Consider the following 12,540-nt stretch of genomic DNA (forward strand, 5'->3'; position numbering starts at 1 on the left):
CAGGTTTCATTAGATAGGTCTGTAACCACTCTGATAGGTTTCCCTTTGTATGTGAGGGCCCCTTTCTCCCTAGCTGCTTTCAGAATTCTCTCTTTATCTTTATATTTTGCCAGTTTCACTATGATATGTCATGCTGAAGGCCGATTCGTGTTACGTCTTAAGGGGGTTCTTTGTGCCTCTTGAATTTGAATGTCTATTCTAGCAAAAGAGGAAGCTGAAAAAAAGAGAGAGAAATTAATCCAGGAGCAGGAAAGGAGAATTCGAGAACTGAGTGACACAATCAAGCAGAACAACATCCGTATCATAGGAATTCCTGAAGTGGAAGAGAGAGAGAAAGGGCCTGAAGGGATACTAGACCAAATTATAACTGAGAATTTCCCAAATATGGGAAAAGAAATAGACATTCAAAAATTCGTACAGAAAAATCGAAAAGAAAAAAATGAAGAAAAAGAAGAAAAAATTATTTAAAAAAAAGCAACAACAACAACAACAACAACAACTAAAAAAAAAAAACAAAAATGGCAGCTCCCCCTCTAGGATAGGCATGGTTTGATGTGGTAGGTCTTGGAGGCTGCTCTCTGAGGCTCCCCCTTGGTGTCTGCAGAGATTAGATAGGCAGGCGTCACTCCAAGCTTTGCTGAACTATGAACTGTAGGCCACTCTAATGAGTCTGGACTCCTTTTGCCACGGTTGAGCCAAGTTGTATTTTCAAGGCCCGCCTCGGTTCAAAGTTCCAGTCCATGCACTTTTTATGCTACCACAGATGAGATGTTTTTGTTTTGGTTGCTGGCTTCTTAAGGGGAGGAATCAATTTGTTTTGGCTCAGGCTGGAATTTCGGCTGCCCCTGCCTGGGGCGAGATGCGCAGCAGGAGGTGATGTGCCTGCGCAATGTCGCAGATCCAACCCCCGGCAGGGATCGTGTTAGCGTTGGGGGAGGAATGAGGGCATAGCTGTTGCCGGAGGTGGCACTGGGAGCTGCTGAAAATGAGCTGTGAGCTCCTGTAGCCTGGGCGCGCACCCAGGTCTCTAGCGCCACCGACTTTCTGCTGGGATCGTGTAGAGGTGGGGGCTATTTTTTTTTCCCCTGTTGGCACCCAGGATTCAGGGTTCGCGCGGCCAATGCTGGGTGCGAGATGCGCCGTGGAAATGAGGTGCGTGCTCCCACTCCCAAAACCGAGGTCGAAGTGAGCACCCCTGACACCACCACTACAGTGGTGGCTGACTCCTTCCCAAGATGGTGCTGGGCTGGAAGCTGTTTCTTCCCTTGAGCCAACTGGGTTTGGGATTTAGGCTACCCAGCAGTTACCTATGGAGTGAGCTTCTCCAAGCGCAGTTAAGCGTTCTTTACCTCTTCCCCAGAGACAGTACTATGAGCGTGTTCAGTCTCTCTGTCTCTTCCCTTTGTCTCGGGCTCTACGCGTTTGCCCCGCATTGGGCTGGGGCTGCCACCTCCCCTGCCCGTCTCGGGCTGGCCCGTTTTCCAATCTCCCCAGTTCGCACTCACTCACTCAGGTATCCTTCAGGTTCTCTTCCTTCTGGAGTCCGTATTTTCTCCTTCCGCTCTTGCAGATGAGAGTAATGTCCTTCTCAGTTCGATCGATGGGGCAGACGAAGTTTACAGAGCTCCCTTCCTCTCCGCCATCTTGGCTCCTCTCAAGGTCTTTTAAAATCTTATTTAGGGAATATTTTTGCTAACCCTCTGGTATTAAAAATTTCCCATTTGGTGTTAAGATGCTTTTATGATTTCCCTCTTTTCTTTAACATTTAAATCCTTGATCCATGCATTCTTGGTTCATATTTTAGTGCAGAGTGTAGAATAAAGATTCAGCTTTTTTCCTGGATGGGTATCCTATTATCTCAAAAACATTACTGAGTGATACATCTTTTTTACCAAATAATTTGAAATGCCAACTTCAGGGGATTTTTAAAAGATATTATTCCCGTTTTAGATGAGGAATGAGCTATTGCTCTTAATTCTGCAACTGATTTAATGATTTAAAAAATTTAATAGCCCTCAGAGCACTTTGCAGAACCACAAGTCAACCTCTTCCTTCCATTTATTCCTCCATCTAACGTATTTTACGAGCAAGCAATTGTACACCATGATATCCACAATAATTATCCCGAGGCACACCTCGGGTTCCCTGGAACCCAGTTTCTTGAATGCCCACTATTTAATAATAATTTCCAAACAGGTACTTATAACACCAAGGCAAGCTGACTTCAGGAATGCTTCTTGGAGTGCCTGGGTAGCTCAGTCAGATAAGCATCTGACTTCGGCTCAGGTCATGATCTCACAGTTCATGGGTTCAAGCCCTGCATTGGGCTCTGCACTTGTCAGAGCCTGTTTTGGATTCTGTGTCTCCCTTTCTGTCTGCCCTCCCACACTTGCACTCTGTCTCTCTCTCTCTCAAAAATAAATAAACATCAAAAAATTTTTTAAAATTTAAACTCACAGAAACAGACACTAGGAAGGTGGTTAACCAGGGCCTTGGAGGGGCGGGGAGGAGTGTTAGAAATATGCTGATAAAAGGGTATGTGCCTTCAATCGTAAGATGAATAAGCTCTGCGGATCTAATGTAAAGCATGGTGAGTATAGTTGATAATACTGTATAGCATACTTGGAATGCGCTAAAAGAGTAGGTCTTAAGCATTATCACTACCAAAAAAAATGGTAACTATGGGAGGTGATGGATGTGTTAATTAATCTCGTTATGGTGATCACTTCACAAAATATGCATGCATTGCTCATCACATTGTACACTTCAAATACCTAAGTTTTATTTGTCAATTGTTGGTAATAAACTATTAATAAAAAAAGCTGGGAGAAAAGAATGCTTCCCCCCACCCAAGAAGATTGACTTGATTTCACAGCTAAGCTTTGGTACAGTACAGTTTGAAAGCACAGTCTTTGGAATCTGAAAGGCCTGGGCTTGAATTCCAGTTCCACTAGTTACTTACTGTGGGAACCTGGCAGTTTAATCTCTTTGAATCCTAGTCCTATTGTCTCACAATGGAGACAAAAAAGTATCTACCTCATAAATTATTGTTATGTATAAATGAGACAATCCTGTTACACAGCAAACTTGTCATATGGCAAACATTATTAATAATAGAGGTATTGGGGCACCTGGGTGGCTCAGTCAGTTAAGCATCCGACTTTGGCTCAGGTCATGATCACACGGTGTGTGGGTTCAAGCCTTGCATCAAGCTCTGTGCTGACAGCTCAGAGCCTGGAGTCTGCTTTGGATTCTGTTTTCCTCTCTCTCTGCCTCTCCCCCACCTGTGCTCCCTCTAAATAAATAAATAAACAAACATTTTAATAATAATAACAACAACAATAATAATAATGTGAGGTATCATTATTACTTTGGGAGAGGGTCTAACAACATGCAATAACCATTAGTTTGTTATCTTCAGGATCCCTACTACTGATAACTCCCTAGCCTGTTGCCATTGATATTGGAGTTCCTTAGTGGTAGGAAACTTGCAAATATATCCTCCAAAGGACCCAACACAGTGCTGAGCTAATAATGGTATCAATAATAAGAGTAATAATAACAACAATAACAATAAAACTCCTGACAGGAGTCTGTCCCTGTCTGTGAGCTTCTTACCTCAGCAGGGAGCCCTTCAAATCGGGGATGCTTGCAGTAGGAGTCATGATTATCCCACTGCTTGAAAAATTCTGCACACCTGTGTGGATGACTGTCATTTAGGCTCTCTTCTGTTTGACCCCGGACAATTCCGCTGAGACAGACAAAGAAGGACAGTTGGGGCCAAGAATTATGCAAAGCCAGGGGCTGGGGCATGAGAATGAGGGTTTGAAGACCTTACCCAATGCCGTGAATCCCTAAACCAATGAAGTAGATGATAAAAATATGGTGAGTATACCAGAAGACCTCAAAATAACTCCTCCGGATAAACTCCATAGCTGAAGTCACCATGAGAACCAGAGCTATTGTGATGATCACTCCAGTGACACCAGCAATGCTGGTAAATGTCACATGCTCCACTGTCTATGAAAGGAGAAATTTCATCCTGACACAATGTGTACCACGCATACCATGCCCTTCCTGCTCATGACCAATCCCAGATGCTTCTCCATATGTCAACTCACCATGTTTGGGGACTGAATAGGATTTAGCCAAGAATCTTCATCTTTCTCTTGTTGAGATAGGGTAGAAAGAATGGAAGCAAGGGATCCATCTGTGGCCTGTCGGCTTCTGCTGTAGTGTTCGAAGTTAAACAGGTGTGCAATGATGTGAATAGCTAAATAGAAATATGAAAGGGAATTGAAAAGTGTCTCAGAAACATCATGGCAGGCATGCCCTACTAGAAAAAGAGAATCCTATATATAGTGTCTAGCAGAATGCCAAGTCTACAGAAGGTGCCAAATAAATCTTGATTGCAAAGAGAACCAATTTTTTTAATACTTATTCTGTTACCAAAAGAATCTAATGTAAGTTCTGTGAAAATAGGCTTACAAGGATGCATGTCAAGTAGAGCCAGGTGTTTGATAAATACATTCTGAATGTCTACATGCATAGATAAATGAAACTACACTATGAATGCCTGGGGCCTTGCAATTTTGTGGTTTGCCTCAGTTACCTGTGTGTAGGCAGATCATATATGCTACCAGTTTGTGGAAGGTGAGATTGTGATCCAGTTGCTTTCTCAGGCTACGCCTGCAAAACTACAAATGAGAAGTCATCAAGATTCGGTGTCAACAGGAAGCTTTATAAAATTCAGTAACACATAACCAACATGTTTTAAACAAAGCATATCTATACCCACCCACCCTTGCCAACCCCTTTGGTTTCCATTCCTAGGGGTTAGATATTAAGTTGTCCTAGTGAGGAGTTCGGGATCTCTTGTCTTTAATGTGAATGTTGTTGACCTAAGAGACGCTGGGACTCACTGAGCAGGTGCCCCTCAGGAAGGACAGCAGATTTCGACACACAGGAAGCAGGATCAGCATGCTGTTAAAATTCAGGCAGCGAGCAGAGGCTCGGGCCCAGGCCAATGCCGACTAGAGCAGAGGAGAGAAGAGATCATCAGTTGTTTCATATCATCATCTAGCAGGTGAGCATGTGCCCAGTCCACTTGTCTGAGACCTGGGAATGGACAGGGCTACGTCTTCCTCACCTCCTGCTCAGTAGTTAGCACAATCAGTCTAGACTCTCTGTTTGCAAGTGACAGAAAATTTGCTGATCTTAATAACAAATTGAGAAATTTTCATGACAGTGGTTTGGAAATATTTGTGCAATATGATAGAGAACAGGATTTAATTTCATGTTAAAAAATGCAGTCTATCAGAAAAAAAGCCAAATACACTCTATCAATGTAATACTCAGCAATGAGTACTTTTGCCTAACACACTCAATTATTACATTATTGTTTGTCATTTGTAAAACAATCTCTAAGAGTGTATGTATTTTTTAGTGTTTGTTTAAGTAATTAATTATTTTTAAATGTATATTTATTTCCTGGGGGGGAGGGGCAGAGAGAGAAGGGGGAGAAAGAATCCCAAGCAGGCTCCACACTGTCAACACAAAGACTGTCACCAGGCCCAATCTCACAAATCATGAGATCATGACCTGAGCGGAGATCAAGAGTCAGATGCTTAACCAACTGAGACACCCAGGTGCCCTAAAGATTCTATATATTTTTATTTGCATTTTAAGTAAAGCTTATATATTTAGAGGTATAAGTACAGATGGTGACTATTTTTTCTCTTTTCTCTATTATTTAATGTTGTAATTATAAGCATGTAATAATCATATAAATAAACAATAAAAAATTTAACCACTTATATTTAAGATGTCATTAATCATTGAATAAACATTAAGCAAAACTAATGAACCCCTCAGAACAAAAAATTTAAACTCAGGTAGAGATTGGAGAAGGGAGAACTTCTGAGAACAGAATTTCAAACTGATTTCCTTGGGTGGCCAGGTAACATACATCAAGATCAGTATGATCCAGCAGTAGAAGCTGCCAAAAAAAGAGATAAGGAAACAGTGCTTCAAAGAAGTATTTAGCCTGAAAACAGGTTTGGTTAGGTATAGACCAGACAGAATATGCTCAACTCCGTGGTTGTTAACTTCTCTCCTTAACTCTGTGCAACTCTCTCTGAGTCAGCTCCAAGTACTTGGGGCGGCAGGCTATTGAATGTGACAGTCTCCTGATAGCAGCAAAGGTGGCAGCAGCAGCCAGGCAATTTTTGTTCCACTTTTTGTTGCACTTTAGCCAGCCTTACATGTTTGCTATCAGCAACTGGCTGGAAGGAAGAACGTGGGTTAGAATAAACAATTTCTTGGCTTTTTTCTAGTAATTTTTTTCAGCAAAAAAACTATTTTTCCATACAACCTAAATCCAGAGAAACGTGACATCAAGCCAGATCAAGATCTGCCTAACTTTCATAATGGCTTACAACATCAGGCAGTGCAGTGAATAGAGCTGCCCCACTGTTTTCCATTTCTCATTCCTTCATAGGACCTCTGTTTTCTCCATCTGCTGAGTCAGATTCTGAGTGCTTTTGAGAGAGACATCCTGTTCCATTTCTGAGTAAATTTTCTCTGCTCATCTCAAAGATCTTCCATTTCCATATTGGTTCACACAGATTGCTTATTTGAGTCACAGAGGTTTCTTAAAGCTGAAATTGGCAAGTGAATGGAAAATATAAGACTACAATTTCACAGCTCTATATTCGGTAGGGGCTATTTGTATGGGATAAATTCTTTTTAGGGGACATCTTTTTTCACCATTGCAATACATTGAAATCTCCCATTTTTTTTTTCACTTTTCAGTAGCAACATTACCGGATGTTCTAATTCAACTCTTGCTGTCCTTAATGACTTATTGACTATAATTTTTTAAATGTTTATTTATTTTTGAGAGAGAGAGAAGAAGCAGGGGAGGTGAGAGAGAGAGAGAGAGAGAGAGAGAGAGAGATACAGCATCTAAAGCAGGATCCCCGCTCTAGGCTCTGAGGTGTTAGGACAGAGCCTGACACGGGGCTCAAACTCAAGAACGATGAGTTCATGACCTGAGCTGAACATGGATGCTTAACCAACTGAGCTATCCAGGTGCCCCCTTATCGACTATAAACTTAAACTGCTTCTTTTGTTGCTTATTTGCTCTGCTTCACAGTGAATCAAATAACTCTATAATATTTTCCTAGAGGAAGCACAAATTTAAGAAATGCACTACAGAATGATTAAATAAATTATGGCACATCAATGCCATGGACTTCTATGTTCTTAAAAGGATGAAAGCTATAGGCAGTGGAGTAGCAATGGTATATGCTTAACTTTCAGGGGAAGTGTCGGAAGCTCTTAATATCCAGCATTTGCTAGTTGACATGATGTAAATATTCCTACCATGGGAGATTTCAAGATACCAGCTTCATGTTACTGAACAGCGTTGAATACAGGGTGGGAAGAGATCCATAAAACTGACTGTTGTGAGCTGGTATGAGCTAGTTCCAGCACACCACTGGGTACATACTCACATGGAAAGATATCTGAGATACATTACATGTAAGAAGCTATTTCCAGGCAATATCTACAATGTGAGCCCTGTTTTGTCTAAAACAAAAACCTATTTGCTACTGTGTTTATCAAAACTCATAGAATGGTACACCAAAAAAAGGACAAATTTTACTGGATACAGGGAATTAAGTGAATAAGAACAATACCTACCTGTAAAACAAAAATAAAACCTGTATGTCTGATGCATCTGTGAACATATGTCAATGTTTCTACAAAGACATGACACCAGAAATATTAACAGTGGTTGTGTCTGCGGAATGAGATGGGAGGTCAATTTTCAATTTTACTTATATACTTCAGTATAATTTGATCTCACTTAAAGTAGTATTATTTATAATTAAATTTTTAATAGAGAAGAATTTTAAAAATGAAGTGAACAAAATGTCCACAGGATAGCAGCATGATTCATTTTTCTGTGGCTGACTTTTTGGTCATAAAGCAATTAAGCTCTTAATAACTAGTCACATTTATTGCATCATTCTCTTAATAAAAGGCTATTTTTAAAATAAATTAAAACTTCCTTTGGAATTATAATTTCCAAAGAAGGTTCAAGGATCAACATTTAAAATGGAAAACAGCAGGGTGAAATACATCATGAACAATATGTTCAAATTGGTTGTGATCTCAACATGAATCCTTTGATTAGAGAGAGAAAAGAAGGATTTTTTTTAAAGGACAAGCTGTCATTAAGCATGTACATTAGAAGGGTCTTTGTGGAAAGCTAATGATCTAATCAAGATGAAAGTGATTTAACCAAATCCCTTACTACTGAAAACCTGACTAGTGTCAGCAGTCAAATTTGCTTTTTTAATCAGATAGTGGCCAGACTGCTGAGCCCATGAGAGAATCATTCTCTACCTCCATGCATCTTCCTGGTCACCTCCACACCAATGTACCCTACCATCCCCCGCTCTTCCTCTTCTGTTCTTGACCTGTGATTTCCATAGCCTTCTCCATCCTGTTATTGTCACCTGTACCCTTCCTTTCTTCAGGCCCACCCCAGAGAGTACCTAAGCATCCCTCTTTTTTCATAGAGAGGTATTTTTCTGTGAGATCAGTCCACAGCGGTGGGTTTCAAGTTGTTTGTTTACTTGTTTTATTTTATAATTTTTAAATGTTTATTTTTGAGAGATCACAAATGGGGGAGGGGCAGAAAGAGGGGGACAGAGGATCAGAAGCAGGCTTTGAGCTGATTGAAGAGAGCCTGATGTGGGGCTCAAGTTCATGAACTGCGACACCATGTCCTGAGCGGAAGTCGGATGCTTAACTGACTGAGCCACCCAGATGCTCCTGTTTACTTGTTTTAAATCAAACTCTTTCTTAAAACCATAAGCAGGAGTCCATAAGACAGATAAAGGCTGTTTTGGTTGAAGTAGAGGCAGGGGCAGTAGCACTACCCAGTTAGCTTTCCCTTCGCACCCTATAGGAGCACTTGGGTTTCTGTGGAAACCAATTTGAAAATGATTGCTTTAATAGTTTTGTTTACTGGGTGTTTTTATTATTGGATCTGGAGAGTGTGCCCTACATAGGGCTCTCAGATTTTAGTGAACAGAAATACAGGATTCCCCCCTACATTTGAACTTCAGATTTTTAAAAATGAATAATTTTTAGTATACATATGTCTTGTGCAACATTTGTAATATACTTATGCCAAAAAATGATTTATTTTTCTGGAATTCAAATTTAACTGGGCATCCTGTATTTTTCTGGGAACTTAAGCCCTAGAAGAAATCAGGGCATTGTGTCGCAAAGGAGCTGAGGCCACAAATAACAACAAAAATAAGAAAAACCCCAGAGATTCCCCATATCACAACTGTGATACTCACTCCCAGGATTTCTCTTGTATAAAAGTACTTATCGGCTTTCTCATATGACAGGAAGGCATGCACAAACAGGAAAACATTCAGTCCCAACCAAGTAGCCTAGAGAAAGACAAAAAAACAAGCAAAGAATAAAGTAAAATTTGGGTATGGGAAGGAATAGGTAAGGAATAGGACATATTGTCATCGTTTTGGCTATTTTGTGTTTGTTTTCATTTTAAATGAGTACAATCCCTCTAGAATCTAACTTACTTTCAGACTGTTAGTACTTCAAAACATGCATTAGATACTAATGACCAGGGTCAGTAAATCAAGGCCCATGAGCCAAATGTAGCTCACCACTTGTTTTGTACAGCCTACACATTAAAAATGGTTTTTACTTTTCTATTTGTTTTCATACATTTAAAGGGTTGGAAAACTGAAAAGAAAAAGAATATTTCATGATGTGAAAATCACATGAAATTCTAATTTCAGTATCCTTAAATAAAGTGGAATTGGAACTTAGCCACGCCTACTTATTTTTATATTGTTTATGGCTGCTTTCATGATTCAATGGAAGCATTTAGTAGCTGTGACAGAGACCATATGGCTTGCAAAGCTTAAAATATATACAACCTAGCCCTTTACAAGAAACATTTGCCAACTTCTGGACTGGCGCATTCAAACTATTGCAACTGAAAGATGGCAATAAGTGAATAAATGGATTTCTAAAGAAACAGGGGATAAATTTAACATTTATAACAATACCCATCTGAAAGAGACTAAACCATTCCAGATGGGCCTGCCTCTTTAATTATACCCTGACACACATTTTCTTGTTTTTAGATTGTGAGTATATTTTCAAAATAACCTACCATTGCTTTGGACTCATTTGAGCTCTTAAGACTGCTTTTGTCTATCTTAAGCTTTGTCTCTGCGCTGAGCAAAGGGACAGTTTGGACCCCACTGCAACCTTGGAAACCAACCAACATGGCCTTAGCCCAAGCTTGGATGTGCTAGTTTGCAACTGAGCAGGACTCTAGGGCACTAGGATGCCCCTAATATATATTGTTGACCTCAGGATGGATCAGAACTATCTCAGTCCCACAAGTAGAGGGCCTTTAGTCTAGGACATGGCCCATTCAGCGTCCCTATATCTGGACTGTTCACACACCTCTAGCAGCATAGCATAGTGATTTAAAGTGATATTAGAGTCAAACTCCTTTGGCTCAAATTCTAGCTCCACCACTTTCTTGTTCTGTAATCTTAGACTGACATGTGGTTTGACTTCTTTGAACTCTAGTTTCTTCTCCTACAAAGTGAGAATAGTAACAATATCTACCTCACAGCAATGCTGTGAGGCTTATGTGAAATCATGCATGTGAAGTGATTAATACAATGGTTGGTGCATGTAGAAGCTCAATAAATGCTAACTAGAGACTTGTGTCATTGCCAGGCTGGCTTCGCCAATTCATTTCTCCCTACACCCTTTCCAGAACTGAGGTTCTTTTGGAAATTCATTGATCCTAATAGGAAAAGATAGGTGAAAGACACAGGATGCTTCAGTAGTTCAGAAGACAGAAGGGAGGGGATCCCAGCAAGATGGTGGAGAAGTAGGGAGCTCTGTACTTTCTTGCCAGCCTGCATCTCTAAAACCATGAAGGACTGAAGCCATTAGACACTGAAAGGCAAGAGAGTGGGAGGAAAAGGGACAGAGTCCAATAAGAAGACAGCCTCATAGGTGTGTGATTGCAAACTGGGGAAGATAAAAATGGAGTGGGACCCGGAGGGGCAGAGGGGAGGGAGCCCCTTTCACGGAGAACCGTGGAGAGATGAAGGGAAGAAAACCAGCAGCTAAAACTGCTATAAACTGTCTCTAGAGAAAAGAAAAATCTCGTCCCAGGACCCAGAGGGATCCCATCATCCTATCTGTAACCACAGGGCATTCAGAGAGAGATCCTTTTTATAGCTGTGGTTCTTTCTTGCAATCCAGATATATTCTCCTGTATCTCATCCTTATCTCTCCCCTCAACTGGTCATACACTTTGAGACTGTCCATTGTCCTTCGTTGTCTCTGACCCCCTTTATTTTTTTTCTTCCCTTCTTTTCATCTCTTCCCTCTCCATTTTCTTTCTTTCCTTTCCCCCTTTTAATTTGTTTCTTTGTTTGATTTTTCTGTGCATTTTGTGCTTCTGTTCCCTCTGTGTTTGTCTGTCTGTTCTCCTTCTTAGGGCTACCCCAAGAAATAAGCCAAAGTGTTCATGACGGCGAGCCCCATATATTGCTGAGTAGGGAAATAAAATATTCAAAGGCACAATAAGAGAAACTGAGAGACACCATTAAAAGAATATTTCCTGAAATGACAGGCCCTGGACAGTCAATAAGCTTCCTTAACAGAGCAATATTAACAGGTGCACAGTGCACAATGAGCTTTTTAAAGCTGATAAGAGACAGAAAACTAGCAAAAATGAAAAAATGAAGGAACTCTCCCCTGAAGAACCTCTAGGAAGAAGTCACAGCCACAGAATTGCTCAAGGCAGATCTAGACAACATACCGGATCGAGAATGTAAAAAACTTGTCATAAAATTAATCACTGGGGTTGAAAAAAGCATCAAAGAAGCAACTGAGACAATGACTAAGAACTTTGAAAATAGGTGTGATGAGTAAAAAAGCCTATAAATGAGGTGAATAATAAAATGGAGGCAGCCACCTCAAGAATTGACGAGGCAGAGAGAATAGGTGAATTAGAAGATATAGTTATAGCAAAAGAGGAAGCTGAAAAAAAAAAGAGAGAGAAATTGATCCAGGAGCAGAAAAGGGGATTTGAGACCTGAGGGAAACACAAATCAAAACCACACTGAGATACCACCTCATGCCAGTTAGAGTGGCTAAAATGAACAAATCAAGAGACTATAGATGCTGGTGAGGGTGTGGAGAGACAGGCACCCTCCTACACTGTTGGTGGCAATGTAAACTGGTGCAGCTGCTCTGGAAAACAGTGTGGAGTTTCCTCAAAAAACTATCCACAGAACTCCCCTATGACCCAGCAATAGCACTGCTAAGGATTTATCCAAGGGATACAGAAGTGCTGATGCATAGGAGCACATGTGCCCCAATGTTCATTGCAGCACTGTCAATAATAGCCAAATCATGGAAAGAGCCTAAATGTCCATCACCTGATGA

General features: G+C 40.6%; 1 protein-coding gene across 9 annotated transcripts in view; it reads right to left on the minus strand.

Annotated features, from left to right (window-relative positions):
• The window catches only part of NOX1 (NADPH oxidase 1), a 42,743-nt gene that overhangs the window by 21,028 nt on the left and 9,175 nt on the right, over window positions 1-12,540 (minus strand). For 2 of the 9 annotated variants that reach the window (XM_029929740.1, XM_029929746.1), the window contains exons 2-7: window positions 9,384-9,479; window positions 4,923-5,033; window positions 4,613-4,697; window positions 4,122-4,273; window positions 3,839-4,020; window positions 3,619-3,751 (exon numbers count right to left, since the gene is read on the minus strand). In XM_029929740.1, the coding sequence (XP_029785600.1) occupies window positions 3,619-3,751; window positions 3,839-4,020; window positions 4,122-4,273; window positions 4,613-4,697; window positions 4,923-5,033; window positions 9,384-9,479 (759 nt within the window). Of the gene's footprint in view, window positions 1-3,618; window positions 3,752-3,838; window positions 4,021-4,121; window positions 4,274-4,612; window positions 4,698-4,798; window positions 5,469-6,437; window positions 6,660-7,707; window positions 8,670-9,383; window positions 9,480-12,540 lie in introns of those variants that run through there. The other 7 variants (XM_029929744.1, XM_029929745.1, XM_029929742.1 and 4 more) reach the window with 7 other exon arrangements.

The sequence above is a fragment of the Suricata suricatta genome, chromosome X (genome assembly GCF_006229205.1).
Source record: "Suricata suricatta isolate VVHF042 chromosome X, meerkat_22Aug2017_6uvM2_HiC, whole genome shotgun sequence".
Taxonomy (NCBI): Eukaryota; Metazoa; Chordata; class Mammalia; order Carnivora; family Herpestidae; genus Suricata; species Suricata suricatta.